The sequence below is a fragment of the Ceratotherium simum genome, chromosome 16 (assembly GCF_057802395.1).
Source record: "Ceratotherium simum simum isolate JZ-2026a chromosome 16, ASM5780239v1, whole genome shotgun sequence".
In the NCBI taxonomy this organism is placed as follows: Eukaryota; Metazoa; Chordata; class Mammalia; order Perissodactyla; family Rhinocerotidae; genus Ceratotherium; species Ceratotherium simum.
Window position 1 is genome coordinate 12,159,370 of NC_141915.1, and position 13,653 is coordinate 12,173,022.

Consider the following 13,653-nt stretch of genomic DNA (forward strand, 5'->3'; position numbering starts at 1 on the left):
TCAAATCTGTGAGTTTGTTAATTACATTATAGACAACTTGCATTTCAGGGAGTTGGCAGAAAGATATGATTTGAAGGTATCTAGATAACTAAAATTTAAGAGTTTTTTTTCCTTTGGGATTCATGTTTTTATTGTGAAGTAACCTAGCATGACTAGGTCTTATTTACTAAAAGTAGGATGGGTTTTTAAAAAATATGCTGAGGCAACAGGCAAAAAGGCAACTTTTCTTCAGTGATTTTATTACTTCTGTTTAGTCTTGCTAGAGTTTTTAGTCTCTTTTAGTATAAATAACACAAAAATTGATAATGTATTACTTTCCTTTCCAAATGGTATAACTTGTCAATCTTGAAAGAGAATGGAAATTCTTCTAAGGAGAGTAAGTTAATGGCAATATTTAGACCTATGTCAGTGTCTTGAAGCACATGCTGGCAACTGACACCCAGAAACTGGGGGAGTGTGCTGTTCAACACTCAGGTGGCTCATTAGGGACTCCTATTCCTGCATCTATAAAACTCAGAATGACCTTCCAGGAGTGTTGAAAAAGAAAAATGGTGCTTATAGCTTAATATGAGTTCCTGAAGGGGAACGAGGATTATGAGTTCAGCTATATACCACCTTTCTTCCAGAGTTTATTATATAGTCTGTGCTGTCCCTCTGAGGCTGGCAGAGATAGAAATGAAGAGGGTGAGTATGGACTCTGGAGTCAAGAGGGCCCTGTGTCTGCAGCCCAGCTCGATGTGTCACCTGTGACTTCAGCATTTACTTAGCCTCTCTAGCCCTGTTTCCTCTTCTACAAAATGGGGAGAACAGTGCTGTCCTCATGGAGTTGCTCTGATTACAGGAGGCAATGCAGGTAAAGGGCTTACTTCTGAGCCTGGCACATAGTTAGAGCTTGATAATCATTAAATCTAATTCACATTAATAATGGAGTTCGTTATTTTACTATTCTTTTCTACTTTGAAGTAAAGCTCTCGACTCTCAGCTAGCTGAAGGAGATGCCAGAAATCATGCCTAAAATAAATCCTTCCAGAGACGGCAGGAACAACAGAAATATCTACCCTTCCAACCCTCAAGTCAGAAGCCAAAGCATAAACCATGTATTTTCAAGCCGGTTACCAAGGGCATTTTCCCAGCTTAGATTTTGCAGAATTAACAAGAGCTGTGTGGAGAATACAAAATGGGACATACAATAAAGGCCTTAGGAGGCATTCGTAGGTACTGGTGATGCAGATCATTGTGGGCCCCAGGATGTCAGGGACGATCCAGAATCCTCGAATCGGAGCTGGCTGCCTGGAAAAACACAGCCACAGTTAAATTACAAAGCAGCAAATGCAATGGAGCCAAACGAAAAGACACAGCTGAGGTTCGTGGCCTTCTCAGGCCTGGACTAGCTAGTTGCCCGGGACATGCTCTCAGCACAGTAACCTCAAAGGTGGGGACTTGTGAACCTATACTACTTACAGCTCTGATCAGTTTGACACAAGCTGTCACTTCACAGTCTGGAGGCCATTTGGCTTTTAAGTCACTCAGGAACCCATAGCCTCATGGTGCTCACTGTAATCTCAGCAGTTACCATGACACAATGAAGTTAATTCTTTACCTGTCTTTCTCCCAACTCGCACGTCAGCCCCAGCTATCTCTGTATACCAGCCCAGTGCCAACTCAGACTAAGTGCTCAGAAACTACTGACTGAACACAACTTAAGAGTCTATTGCATATGAAGAATTCCATGCAGCCCAACGTCTATGTCACAGGACGGAGCTGACTGTGCAGAGCATGCATCTCCCTCTCAATCAGTTCTTGCTTCATCGAGGAAACTGAAAACTGGGGACCTCAGACAGGAACTGTCTTTCTTGCCAGTGTGCACTCTACCTGCCCCACAGCACATCTCCATCCCTGGACTGTTGATGCCGTCTCCTCTGCCCTCCTCTGACTGTCCTCAGAAGAGTGACACTGCTCCATCGACTCTAGTTTCAAAATCTCCCTACTGTCTGTTTACCCCCAGCTCATAAACAAGCGCACAGCTCTTCTCCCTGAAGCACTCTGCATTTCAAGCTCCCCTCATCCTATTCTTTCTCTCCTTTGTTTAGAACCAGCAGTCTTGAAACAGCAGCCTTCTCCTAATCTCTCATTCACCCTTTTTTTTTTGGGGGGGGGGGCAGGGAGGGTGGTGGTGAGGGGGAATTTGGGAGATTAAAGGTTTTTATTTTATATTGTTAGTGTGAAACCTACATATGGAAGAGTGCCTGTATGCACCCTGTAACCACCATCCAGGCCAAGAATTACAACGCTGCAGTTACCTAAGACCTCCCATGTGAAGCCCCCTTCTCGTGACCTTCCACTCTCCAGGGGAGTGATCACTATTCTGACTTCTATGATACTCATGTCCTTGCTCTGTGTCATAGTTTTCCCATCTATATACTCATTCCTAAGCAAGATTGTTTAATTTTACCTGTTTTTGAAATATATATAAATGGGATTTTATTATCTATTTTCCCATTCACTTTTCAACCTGGTACAGTTTGCTATCCTCCTCCATCCCCAAAAGTGTTTTCCCTATGGTCCTCAATGAACTCCCCTGTATTGCCAAATCTAGACTCTCTACCACTTCCCTGTGCTTATTTGATGCTGCTGCCCACTGCCTGCTCTCAAACATCCTCCTCCTTGGTATCCCTGACCTCCTTTCCTCCAGGTTCTCCTTCAGTCTCTCTGACAGCCCTTTACTCACATTTCCTTCCTGGACTGGGCTCCTCTTCCTCTACTCGCTGCTTGTAAGAAAATGTTGCTCAAGACTCTTCTCAGGTCTCCTCTACCCATTCTAGGCCCTTTCCTGGCTGACCCTCACAAGACTCAGGGCTCCAACCCTGACAACTCCCACATGCACCCCGTCCTAGCCCAACCACTCCAAACTCCACACCTACCTGTCCAACTGCACACTGGGCTCTTCCACTTGGATGTCCTATAGGAACAGAAAACTCCAAGTGCCCCCTTTAACACATCTTCTGTCTCCCCAAATCCACTCTTTCTCCTATGTGCCCATTTTTCTGAAGGGCACCACATCGTCTCAGTTATCCCAGGTAGAAACCTGGGAGTCATGCTAGATACTCCCTTTATTCTACTCATCACATATCTACTGAATATCTACTAGGCACTCCGTCAGACACTGAGTATACAGACAGGAGGTGACAGTATACAGTATGAAACAAACACACATGGTCTCTGGCCTCATGAAACTATATTCTTGTAGTAGTGACAGACATTAAACACAAACATCAATTGTAATATGTGCTGCAAAGAAAATAATAGGAGAACTCTAAGTTAGACTAGGGAATCAAGGAAAGCCTCTCTGAAGAATTGACGTTAAGTTAAGATCAGAAAGAACAAGAGTTAGCCAAGTGAAGGCAGCAAACAGGGGTTGAAACTAGGGAAATACCTTCCAGACAGAGGACACAATATGTGGAGTAGCCTTGAAGCAAGGGAGAACTTCTGATGAACATCTGATGAACTGACACTCTTAGGGGTGAAGTATCTCATCTTCATGTGAGTATATGGATATACGTGTATGAGAAGTACTGAAACGAACAACTGTTATCTGTGTACACAAGGGAGAGAAGGTCCTTACCTGCATGGCAATGGCTTTGTACAAAGGATGTGTTCTACAAAGCATTTCTGTTCGGTAGCAAGTTCCTGTAAACTATCCTTATCTTCTTCATCTACAAAGGAACACATCACATAAGTTAATTGACACTTACACAAAAGTCTCTGAATTAAAATGCTGACAATATTAGTTAAATGCAATTAAGTTCTTGTCTCAGACCACTGCTTCTTATGGAGCAGGCCTGCCTTTTTTTTTTTTTTTTTTGGTGAGGAAGATCAGCCCTGAGCTAACATCCATGCCAATCCTCCTCTTTTTGCTGAGGAAGACTGGCCCTGGGCTAACATCTGTGCCCATCTTCCTCTACTTTATATGGGACGCCACCACAGCATGGCCTGACAAGCGGTGCCTCGGTGCGCACCAGGGATCCAAATGTGGGCTGCCAACAGCGGAGTGCACGCACTTAACTGCTGCACCACAGGGTCAGCCCCAGGAGCAAGCCTTTCTAACATAGAAATCTCCTTTCCACAGGGGTCTAGATTTCTGCCCCAAGAAGGAAAGTAGATTTTCCTTGGTCAAATTTCTAAATGCAGAAATGTTTCACTGAGGACAACAATCCCAGAAATCATTCCCTCCAACAGTCTCTTCCTCACCCACACCAATTTTATTTTTAGAACGGTTTTTTGAAATGTAATTCACAATATCACACAACTCACCCACTTAAAGCGTACAATTCAGTGGGTTTTTAGTATATTCAAAGAATTGTACAACTATCACCACAAAAAATTTAGAACATTTTCATTACCCAAAAACAAACCCCCATACCAGTTAGCAATCACTCGCTAGTTTCTGCCAATTGCCCCAGATCTAGGCAACAACCACTAATCTCCTTTCTGTCTCTGTGGACCTGCCTGTTCTGGACCTTTTATATAAATGGAATCATACAACGTGTAGTTGTTTGCAACTGGCTTTTTTCACTTAGCATAACGTTTTCAAGATTCATCCATCTTGTATCACATATCAGTACTTCATTCCTTTCTGTTGTTGAATAATAGTCCCTTGTATGGATATACCACATTTTATTTATCTAAGCATCAGTTGATGGACATGGGGCTATTTAGCTATTATGATTAATGCTGCTATGAACATTCATTTACAACTTTTTGTGTCAACATGTTTTCATTTTTCTTTGGTATATACTCAGCAGTGGCACAGCTGATTGGTAACTCTATGTTAATCATTTGAGGAACTGCCAGGCCAGACCATTTTCCCAAAGTGGCTACACTATTTTACATTTCCATAAGTACTATATGGGGGGGGTGTCCCCATTTTTCCACATCCTTGTCAACACTTGTTATTGTCTGTCTTTCTTGATTTTAGCCATTTTAGTGGGAATGAAGTGGTATCTCACGGTTTTGTGGTATCTCATTTCCATGACTAATGATACTGAAAATTGTTTTCATGTGCTTATCAGCTATTTGTATATATCATCAATGGAACAATGTTTATTCAAATCCTTTGTCTATTTTTGAGCTATTTATCCTTTTATTATTGAGTTCTAAGAGTTCTTTATATATTCTAGATACAAGTCCATTATCAGATAGATGATTTGTAAATATTTACTCCCATTCTGCGGCTTGTCTTTTCACTTTTGTGACAGTGTTTTCTTCTAAGAGTTCTATAGTTTTACTTCTTATATCTAGGTCCTTGATCTATTTTGAGTTCATTTTTGTGTATGATATGAAGTAGGGATCCAATTTCATTTTTTTGCATGTGGATGTACACCTGTCCCAGCACCATTTGTTGAAAAGACTATTCTTTCCCCCAATGAATTGTTTTGCACCCTTGTTGAAACCAATTGACTGTAAATGTAAAGGTATATTTCTGGACTCTCAATTCTATTCCATTGACCTATATGTATATCCTTATGCCAATATCACACTGTCTTGGTTACCATACCTCTGTAATAAGTTTTGAAATTGAGAAGTGTGGGTCCTCCAACCTTGTTCTTGTTTCTCAAGATTGTTTTGGCTATTCTAGGTCACTTGCAACTCCATATGAATTTTAGGATCAGCTTGTCAATTTCTGCAAAGAAGCCAGTTAGAATTTTGATAGGGATTGCATTGGATCTGTACATCAATTTGGGGAGGATTGCCATTTAACAATATTAAGTTTTCTGATCCATGTACATGGGATCTTTTTTCATTTATTTAGGCCTCTTCTTTTTATTTCTTTCAAGAATGTTTTGTAGTTTTAAGAGTATGTTTTGCACTTCTTTTGTTAAATTCATTTCTAAGTATTTTATTTGTTTTGATGCTATTGTAAATGGAATTGTTTTCTTAATTTCCTCTTGGATAGTTCATTGCTAGTGCATAGAAACAGAACTGATATTTCTATATTGATCTTCTATCCTACCACCTCTCTGAACTCATTTATTAAATAGTTTTTTAGTGGTTCCCCTATGATTTACTATATAAAAGATCACATCATCAGAGTATAGAGATAGTTTCACTTCTTCCTTTCCAATCTGGATGCCCTTTATTTCATTTTATTGGCTAATTTCCCTGTCTAGAACGTTCATTACAATGCTGATTAGAAGTGGCAAGAGCAGACATCCCTTTGTTCCTGATCTTAAGGGGAAAGTGTGGAAGGCGGAATTTGTAAACAATTAAATTGGACATTTAGCTGAGGAGACTTCCAAGCAAAACATTAAAGACATGGCCTGATTTCTTCTTGCTAATTATAGTAAAATATAAGGAAAAATATAATTGAGGGAAGAACGGTTAAACAAAAAGAAAAAAAATCTTGATGATTTGGGAAATTCTCAGCCTATCTGGATGGCAAAAGATGCTAAAATTAAGAGATTCACTATGAGGAAAGCATGTTTTAGAGAAAAAGCCACTGGTGTGGCTGCTCAGTCTTTTGCTAATACCTCAGAAAGATCAAAAGGTCAGAATATTCAGTCACACAAAAGGCTCTCTGAAGATATTAAGAGTGTGACTTAGATCCTTCAGCCATCTCAGCAGAAGCCAAAAACAGAGATGGGATTATCTAGGAAAGATTTGTGGATGAACCTCTTATCTACTAGAGTGAGTCCTCATGATATACACAGGAGACCCAAAAAGTTCTCCAGACTTTTATGCCCACAGAAACACCACTGGCTTGGCCTGAAATGGTCAGAAAGAGGATGAGAGAAGGCTGTTCCACTTCCAAAATTCTACAGGCAGGAAACAGGCTAATAAAACTACTCAACTACAAAAACACTACCTTTCCTATAAAATAGATTACTCAGAGGGCAGAGCTGCAAGCCCAGATTATCCCCAGGCTTTGAAACCTAATAGAATTTGGATTTTGAAATTGCTTGGGACCTGTAGTTCCTTTTCTCCTTTTCCTTTTCTGCCCTTTGAACTGGAAAGTCTATAACTGATACCTATGCCTGTCCCCTCATTGTGTTCTGGGAGCAGATAACTTGTTTTCTAGTTTCATAGATCCACAGAGAGAGAGGAATTTTGCCCCAAAGTAGATTATAATCAGAGTCTTACCCATATTTGATTTAGATGATTTAGACCACGAGATTGGGGACTTCTGAGCTCATGAGATTTAGATGAGATTTTTGAACTCTGTGTTGCTATAATGATGCTAGGGTCAATGTATTTTGCATGTGGGTCAGATGTGAATCTTTGGGGACCATGAGGTAGAATGTAGTAGGCAGAATAATGGACTCCCCAAAGATATCTGTGTTCTAATTCCCAGAACCTGTGACTATCTTAGGTTACATGGCAAAGGGAAATAAAGGTTGGAGATGGGATTAAATTTGCCCATCATCTGTCTCTGAGACAGGGAGGTTACCTTGGATTATCTGGGTATGCCCTTAAAAGTACAAGAATGAAGCAAAACAAAGGTCAGGGGCTGGACTGCTAGCAAAGCGGTTAAGTGCACGCACTCCGCTACGGTGGCCTGCGGGTTTGCAGGTTCGGATCCCGGGCATGGACTGATGCATCGCTTGCGAAGCCATGCTGTGGCAGCGTCCTATATAAAGTAGAGGAAGATGGGCACGGATGTTAGCCCAGGGCCAACTTCCTCAGCAAAAAAAGGAGGATTAGCAATGCATGTTAGCTCAGGGCTAGTCTTCCTCCCCCCAAAAAAAGAAAAGAGGTCAGAGTCATACAAGGTGAGAAGGACTCAACTCGTCCAACCACTGCTGGCTCTGGAGATGGAGGAAGGGCGCTATAAGCAAAGGCAGGCAGTAGAAGCTGCGAAAAGCTAGGAAATGGATTCTTCCCTAGAGCCTCCAGAAAGAACACTGCTCTGCCCAGTGAGTTCATTCTAGGATTTCCAACCTATAGAACTGTAAGATAATAAATTTGTGTTGTTTTAAGCCACTAAGTTGGTGGTGATTTATTACAACAGCAATAGAAAGCTAATACAGAAAGCACTTGGTCATTCACCATTAAGTATGGTGTTAGCTGTGGGTTTTTCATAGATGCCTTTCATCAGTTTGAGGAATTTCTTGTCTCTTACTAGTTTGTTGAGGTTTTTTGTTTTTTTCCCCCCAAAGTCCCAGTGCATAGTTGTGTATCCTAGTTGTACATCTTTCTAATTCTTCTACACAGGACGGCGCCTCAGCATAGCTTGATAAGTGGTGCGTAGGTCTGCACCCAGGATCCGAACCCGTGAACCCCGGGCTGCCAAAGCAGAGTCCATGCCCTTAACCAATACACCACCAGGCCGGCCCGTGGTTGAGTTTTTTTTAACATGAAAGGCTGTTGGATTTTCTTAAATGCTTTTTCTGTGTCTACTGAGATGATCACATGGTTTTTGTCCTTTATTCTACTGACATGGTGTAATACATTAATTAATTTCTGGATATTTAAATTAACCTTGTATCCCTGGGATAAATCCCACTTGGTCATGGTGTTTTTATATGTTGCTGGGTTTGGTTTGCTAGTATTCCGTTGAGGATATTTTGCATCTCTATTCATAAGAGATATCTGTCTGTAGTTTTCTTGGACATCTCTGTCTGGTTGTGGTATCAGGGTAATAGTGACCTCACAGAGTGAGTTGGGAAGTGTTTCTTCTTCTATTTCTTGGAAGAGCTTGTGAAGAATTGGTATTAATTCTTTAAATATGAAGCCACCTTGTTCTGAGCTTTTCTTTTTGGGTAGTTTTTTTTTGTGAGGAGACCAGCCCGGTGCTAACATCTGCCAATCCTCCTCTTTTTTTGGCTGAGGAAGACTGGCCCTGGGCTAACATCCATGGCCATCTTCCTTCACTTTATATGGGACGCCGCCACAGCATGGCTTGCCAAGTGGTGTGTCAGTGCGTGCCCAGCATCTGAACCGGCGAACCCCGGGCCGCCACAGCAGAGCGTGCGCACTTAACCACTTGCGCCACCTGGCCAGCCCTTGGGTAGTTTTTTTGATTACTAATTCAGTCTCTTTACTTGTTATAGGTCTATTCAAATTTTCTATTTCTTCTTGAGTCAGTTTCAGTAGTTTGTGTCTTTCTAAGAATTTGTCCATTTCATCTAGATTATCTAATTGGCATACAGGTGTTCATGGTATTCTCTTGTAATCTTTTATATTTCTGTGAGGTCGGCAGTAATATCCCTTCTTTCATTCTAACTGTAGTAATTTGAGTCTTCTCTCTTTTATTCCTTGGTCAGTCTAGCTAAAGGTTTGTCAATTTTGTTGATCTTTTCGAAGAACCAACTTTTGGTTTCATTGATTTTCTCTATTATTTTTCTATTTCAAACTACTTTTTGATAAAACCTGTGAAGCACTGAAGAGCACAGAAAACTCACCTGATCCAAGAAATTTGTGAAGTTTATGAATCCAAGTTAGCCCAACACTATGTACACCAGCTTCATGAGTACAGTGATATCTTGAGGGACACTTGGGATCTGCAAATGGAATCATTAATGATATAAACGTAGCCATTAGAAAACTGAAAGAATCCACCCCAGTAGCCCACAAATATATTTGTTGATGGAAAGTCTATAGGACCTTCATACTGTGGCACTATGTCAGGGGTTTTAAAATTTTAAAATCTAAATTCAATTTTCAAATATATTTTAAATAATTTTTGTGTGTGTGTGTGAGGAGGACTAGCCCTGAGCTAACATCTGATGCCAATCCTCCCCTTTTTTTTTCTTGAGGAAGATTGGCCCTGAACTAACATCCATGGCCATCTTCCTCTACTTTATATGGGATGCCGCCACAGCATGGCTTAAGAAGCAGTGCGTCGGTGTGCACCCAGGATCCGAACCTGCAAACCCCGGGCCGCCACAGCGGAGTGCACGCACTTAACCGTTTGCGCCACTGGGCCGGCCCCTATTTTAAATAATTTTAAAAGTATAATTAATAAACACAATCCAAATATGTTATTTTCTAGATATTAACACAACAGAGTTCACCAAAACATAAACACTTGCTGTCAAGTAACTCATTTATGCCTTTCTGTCCACCTCTGTGCATTTATTTACAGTTCTTCAAAATAAAATGGTGATTAAGAAAGCTTATAGCTCTGTAGAAAACCTATGCTTGCACACATCTACTTCCATGGAATTGTTGAGGCAAGTGCACTCCTACAGCACAGGTACTAAAAGACTTCAGTACAACAGCTTAGTGAATAGCTCTGTCAGAGTACAGTAAGTCAGGTGTGAAATGTGAAGTTTTACTTGTCTTAATGTTGACTTACAGATAGTTTAAGTTTTGGATACAGTTTTTATTTGACAGTGATTTATAGTTATACTAAGAAATATGAGCAGTTGTTACCTAATTTTAATGAAAATTTCTATATTTCCTTTGAGCCCTACTATCAGTAAGACTATCCTGACATTAAAAGGTGAGATCTTGAATATCTATTATTATTTATAAATATTTATCTCTGTGACTCAGGATTTTTAAATCATTAAACAATTAAAACAAGATACAGGGCCGGCCTGTGGCTTAGTGGTTAAGTGCGCGGGCTCTGCTGTTGGCGGCCCAGGTTCGGATCCCGGGCGTGCACTGACGCACCGCTTCTCCGGCCAGGCTGAGGCCGTGTCCCACATACAGCAACTAGAAGGATGTGCAACTATGACATACAACTATCTACTGGGGCTTTGGGGGAAAAAAAAGGAGGATTGGCAATAGATGTTAGCTCAGAGCCGGTCTTTCTCAGCAAAAATAAGAGGATTAGCATGGATGTTAGCTCAGGGCTGATCTTCCTCACAAAAATAAAAGATAAAATAAAATAAAATAAAACAAGATACAGAAATAATGTATATACTAAAGCTGATTTAAGATGGCAATTGTCATCCTAAATTAAATGTTTCTTTGATCTAACAGCCTCACTTTCTTACTATTAACTTTATAGTAAGAAAATGCTATAAAGTGGATGTTACATTATTTTTATCTTTTTATATGTTGGGGTTCTGCATAACACCTCTGAAAACAGCATTATGCTATAAAAACTCCTGGTCTTCAATTTCATCTCTTCAATTCAGAAAATACTGAAAAGCTTCTCTTATTTGGCCACACTTGAGACTTAATTTAAGTCTGAAATCATCTCCTTGGTCTACCATAGTTTAACATAGTTTAACATGGCTTTTCAAGATGTTTCTGGTGCTGAAGTCAACAGAAAAATCTTAATGCTGGGATGTAACAGAAGTCTGTTATGAAAAAGAAGTAACATTCGTAACAGAAGTAGGAAATTTGGTAGACTCCCCTCACATGTTATATGGTAGCCATTTCACTTATATCATCAAAAATCTGGGTATGTTTCAGTGATTGTAATGTGCCTTAAGTACAAATATGAATGAGTCAACAATTTATTAGTTTCACATATGAAAATGTTAACTCTCATTATAAGAACCAAGATAAAAACGTCTACATTTAAGATTTCCCAAAAAATATATGTATCTTTATAAGGAAACCAATTAGTTTACCTCACTAGGTCTCAATTCCCTCATCTATAAAGCAAAGTTCTGAGACTTAATATTTAGACTGTACCTCTCCAAACACTGTTCAATTAGACATGCCCAATGAGTTCTCTTTGCTGGTTTATTATATAAGGACCACTATCCCCTTAAATGTTTTGGGTATACTTTAGTACAGAGTGGAAGCCATTATCATCAAACCTACGCAAACTGGCTAATAGCACTGTAATAGGACTGGACAGAGAAAAACTATGAAAGGTATACCCAGTTATTTCAGACTGCGTAAGCTTTTGTTCCTCATTCTTCACAGGGAAGAAAAGATCCCAGAGGCGACTCTGAGAAGGGGTGAGGGGCAAATAGGAGTACAGGATTTCCGTGTTAGAAGGGACCTTGGAAAAAGACCTGAGAGGTTGAGTAAATGCCCAATGCTACAGAGCCTATTAATGTTAAAGCTGTAACTAAAACCTAGGACACTCCAGACTCCTAGTCACAAACTCCTTCCACTCAGCCACTCTGTGTCTGAACAACACATTCTCTGATTCTCAGCAGTTTATCTAAGAGCTCCCTAGATGAACAGTTGCCAGAAGGATCTGGTACCAACCCAGGTAGGTTAAAACAAAAGAAAAAAAGATACAAAGGATAACAATTCAAACTGGAGAGTGGGAATAACAAGCTAATGTGTTCTAAAATGAAAAGATATTTTAAAGAGATATCTTTTTTGTGTGTGTGTGAGGAAGATCAGCCCTGAGTTAACATTTGTGCTAATCCTCTTTTTGCTGAGGAAGACTGGCTCTGAGCTAACATTTATTGCCAATCCTCCTCCTTTTTTTCCCAAAGCCCCAGTAGATAGTTGTATGTCATAGTTGCACATCCTTCTAGTTGCTGTATGTGGGACATTGCCTCAGCATGGCCAGAGAAACGGTGCGTCGGTGCATGCCTGGGATCCGAACCTGGGCCGCCAGTAGCGGAGCGCGCGCACTTAACCGCTAAGCCACCGGGCCAGCCCTAAAGAGATATCTTAATATCAGTACATTGTAATTTGATTTTTAAAGGTGACTAAAGTTTGCATACACTTAAGTATTTGAATCATGAAATCTGCTTTTGATTGGATCATGAAAAATTCACTTTATAAATCTGGGTGGATCCAGCCTGAAGACCACTACCTTAAAACTTGGGAAATTTGCTCACTCTTTCTTGGACTTAAAGTGCAATGTAGGGGCCGGCCCCGTGGCTTATCGGTTAAGTGCGCACGCTCCGCTACTGGCGGCCCAGGTTCGGATCCCGGGTGCGCACCAATGCACTGCTTCTCCGGCCACGCTGAGGCGGCCTCCCACATACAGCAACTAGAAGGATGTGCAACTATGACATACAACTATCTACTGGGGCTTTGGGGAGAAAAAGCAAAAAAAAAAAAGGAGGAGGATTGGCAACAGATGTTAGCTCAGGGCTGATCTTCCTCACCAAAAAAAAAAAAAAAAGTGCAATGTAGTGACTAAAAGGCCAAAAGAACACAGTCAACTTGTTAAAGGCTGGAAACAGAGGACAGATAAATGACATGGGAATAGTCTGTGATGGTCTTAGTGTATATATAATGGAATAAAAGAACTGAATTTATTTTATTTATTTTATTTTATTTTTTTGTGAGAGAGATTAGCCCTGAGCTAACATCCAATGCCGATCCTCCTCTTTTTTTGCTGAGGAAGATTGGCCCTGGACTAACATCTGTGTCCATCTTCCTCTGCTTTATATGGGACGCCGCCACACCATGGCATGACAAGCGGTGCATCGGTGTGCGCCTGGGATTCGAACCCATGAACCCCGGGCCGCCGAAGCAGAGCGTGTGCATATAATGGCTTGCGCCACCGGGCTGGCCCCAAGAACTGAATTTAGTGAATACTTTACCTCTGTGAAGTTTGATTGGACAAGAAAAGTCAGAATCAAAGGGATCATCCTCTCCAGATGCCAGTCTCAGGGCAAGCTCCAACTCAACACACTCAAACACATACAGAGAAGGAATGAGGTCGGCCCTGGAATCCCAGGACTTTTCTGACTGTAAAAAAAGCATAGTAATTTTACTCTTTCATGTTCATTTGAAAATGTACACAATTAAAAACAGAAGCAAAAAGCTGGATCAAAT

At 40.7% G+C, this 13,653-nt stretch overlaps 1 protein-coding gene across 2 annotated transcripts in view; it reads right to left on the minus strand.

The window, feature by feature from the left end:
• Nucleotides 1–13,653, minus strand: part of NUP88 (nucleoporin 88) — a 31,822-nt gene that overhangs the window by 2,894 nt on the left and 15,275 nt on the right. For both annotated transcript variants that reach the window (XM_004433225.3, XM_087440588.1), the window contains 4 exons: nt 13,419–13,566; nt 9,399–9,497; nt 3,623–3,713; nt 1,189–1,290 (listed from right to left, as the gene is read on the minus strand). In XM_004433225.3, the coding sequence (XP_004433282.1) occupies nt 1,189–1,290; nt 3,623–3,713; nt 9,399–9,497; nt 13,419–13,566 (440 nt within the window). The remainder of the gene's footprint in view (nt 1–1,188; nt 1,291–3,622; nt 3,714–9,398; nt 9,498–13,418; nt 13,567–13,653) is intronic.